We start from the raw sequence: 2,897 nt of genomic DNA, 5'->3' as shown, positions 1-2,897 counted from the left end.
CGGAAAGTGAGTACCATGAATGATTTTTAAATGTCTCTTGGACTCGTGAGAATCGTGAGACGAAAGAAAAGCGCAAAATATGTGCATGTAGGGGGTCCGCGACAGCCGAGCGGTAGCGCCGGTTAGAAAATCGTCCCATGAGCGCCGGGGCTCACCACCTCGACGGCGTGGGTTCGAATCCCAACCTAGACCGAACCCTCCTCTGTACGAGAGGACTGACTATCCACGTACAACAGGGAAATAAGTGTCGTAAGCCCCTAACGGGCAGGCATGACCAAGAGGTCGTTACGCCAAGAAAAAGTGTACATGTAACGTGTCCATGTTGGGTAAGCCCATCGAACTCATAGCATCGAGAAATAGACTACAACCCCGATATACGGGCGTCGGTTGAATGCTATCCGGTATATTGGTGCCGTCAAAGCTCCATAGCAGCGAGGAATAATTGAAGTCGTCATATACAGCATACCACTGATCATCACCCGGTTGAACAAAATCACTCACGACACTCAGCTTCCACCCGTTTCTCCATGTTTCCACCATGTATTTTACCCCGCTAGTCCAGAAACGGGACTCATCGTACGACAACATTGCTTTTCTCGAATGTATCATTCCCCCCACTCATACTTTTCACTCGAATGAACGTCCGTTCCTCATTCCGCGTCCTCAAACAGAGTGTTGTCAAAGTAGTTGAGTTGGAAAAGTAGAAACTAACAAAGCGGCCATATTGATTTGTTGTTTAGTTTTTGATTCGGACAGGTAAGTTTGGTTTTCCGTTAGCTCCAACGACTTATTATAAGTAAAATATTACAGAAAACGTTATGGACTCCAAAAAAATGAAACACGACGGAAATCTTTGCCGTAAGCGTAAGCGGATGCTTGAATCTTTAGACCGTGATATTGAATCACAAATGCAGCCATTTAATCAAGCAGGGGGAGCCTTTCCAACTTTGCCGGATCTGGGAATAGGTAAATATAACGAAAACAATGAACGAGGATGGAAGTTAAATTGAAAAAAGTGAACCATGAAGGGTTGAACAATGGAGTTTGAGGAAGTTTGTCTTGAAATCGATTGATTGGAATGCTGTTGTGATCAGTAAAACTATAGTTTTAATTTTTCGAATGTCCTGCCTATTTTATATACTATTATTAATTTTATTGTAGATGTTACTCCGGAAGAAGCATCAAACTTGTTAATATCGAGTGCTTCTAATGATCCTAACCCTGATAACAGTGAAGATGAGTGGGAGGATGTAGAAGAGGAAAATATAACGGCTGAGGACTATGACCAAGATGAAGAGGATGGTCCTTATAGCTTTGTAAACTATTTATCGTTAACGGATGCACTGAGACATGCAGCCGTAACGTATCGGCTGTCTAGTATTGCTGTGGGAGCCATCTTGGCGATAATTAGAAAAAATACCAACGGTAAAGTTCCGAAGGCTTCTCGAACGCTAATGAAAACACCCTATAAGGTTGGTAGTCAGATCAAACAGATCGCAAATGGTCGATTATGGTATTATGGAATAGAAAAAGTCATCCTAAACTATTTCGAGTGAGTATATACAAATTTATTAATATAGCAAATAATAAACCTCCTGCCGTTTTTGCTTTCAGAAACGTCATTCCTGAGGTTTCGCAATTTACGGTTGATGTATCGATTGACGGGCTACCTCTGTTTAAAAGTTCTCGCCAACAGCTGTGGCCAATTCAGATAAGGGTGGTTGAATTGGGTAAGCATCCAATGATGGTTGTTGGAACCTTTGGGGGTCGAACTAAACCCGGAAACTTGGATGAATTTCTAAGACCATTGGTGTTAGAAATAAATGATCTCCAGCGTAGAGGGTTTAGATTCGGTGAAAAGATGATTCCTTTCCGTCTTCGTGCTTTTATTGCCGATTCACCGATGCGGGCCACATTGAAAGGTATGTTAGGATGCATTAACAATAGTTTTTAGAACATTTTAAAAATAAATGGAACTATATTTTCAGCTACGATGAATTTTAATGCAAGGCATGGTTGCTTAAAATGTACAGCTGTTGGCAGGACTATTAAACCAGGATCAAAAGTAGTTTTTGCTACCACTAATGCCACACCCCGAACCGACGCTGGTTTCAGATCTCGTGTCGATAGAGAACACCATAAAGAATGGCGGACACCTCTGGAAGATCTACACGATTTCAACATGATCGATGGAGTCCCTGTAGGTGACCGTCTTCACCTCATCGATGAAGGGGCAACCAAAAAGTTGTTGACCGGTTTGTTAGATCATAAGTTCCCCAACTTGGAAAATTTATCACGAAAGAAGGAGTCAATTTCAAATTTCTTGGTTAAGACACGCCTGCCCGTTGAAATACCTCGCCGGATGCGGCACCTCAACGAGATTCCTTTATATAAGGCAACGGAATTTCGTACATTCTTACATTATTTAAGTCCTGTAGTTTTTAGAAACTGCATGACCAACGAAGTCTTCAATCATTTTCTTCATTATTTTTGCGCTGTGACCATATTTTCGTCACGAGCACATGAACGGCATTGGCCACTGGCAAAAAGGTTGTTGGATGATTTTGTCCATAATTTCGGAGCACATTATGGTCAATGTCATTTAACGAGCAACATCCATAATCTCCAACACGTTGCTGAAGAGGTGGAAAAGTTTGGAACACTGGATGAGTTTTCTGCCTATGTGTTTGAGAACAATTTAAGGTTTGTGAAATCATGCGTAAGATCAGGGACAAAAATTGTGGAACAGGTGGCTGGCAGACTTTACGAACTTGGTCGGATAAAAAAAGCCAGCTATCGCATAGCTCCAGTGTATCCAAAATTAAAACGGAATGGTAGTTTTCGCGTTACGGAGGATTTTCTTTTAGGGCCAAGTTTTCAAAACCGATGGTTTCTTA

At 41.8% G+C, this 2,897-nt stretch overlaps 1 protein-coding gene across 1 annotated transcript; it reads left to right on the top strand.

Moving 5' to 3' along the window:
- Positions 1 to 818: 818 nt before the first annotated feature.
- On the top strand, positions 819 to 1,556 carry LOC131293719 (uncharacterized). Its single transcript, XM_058321790.1, has 2 exons — positions 819 to 966; positions 1,162 to 1,556. The coding sequence occupies exons 1-2, from the start codon at positions 819 to 821 to the stop codon at positions 1,554 to 1,556; spliced, it is 543 nt and encodes a 180-aa protein (XP_058177773.1).
- Positions 1,557 to 2,897: the final 1,341 nt, after the last annotated feature.

The sequence above is a fragment of the Anopheles ziemanni genome, chromosome 2 (assembly GCF_943734765.1).
Source record: "Anopheles ziemanni chromosome 2, idAnoZiCoDA_A2_x.2, whole genome shotgun sequence".
Classification (NCBI taxonomy): domain Eukaryota; kingdom Metazoa; phylum Arthropoda; class Insecta; order Diptera; family Culicidae; genus Anopheles; species Anopheles ziemanni.
This window is presented reverse-complemented; position numbering and strand designations above follow the sequence as displayed.

What these genes read in the sequence shown, in the direction of transcription:
- LOC131293719 (XM_058321790.1), top strand. Translation starts at nt 819, where the DNA reads ATGGACTCCAAAAAAATGAAACACGACGGAAATCTTTGCCGTAAGCGT. An exon ending in TTTGCCGGATCTGGGAATAG is followed by an intron (nt 967 to 1,161) that starts GTAAATATAACG and finishes ATTTTATTGTAG; the next exon opens with ATGTTACTCCGGAAGAAGCA.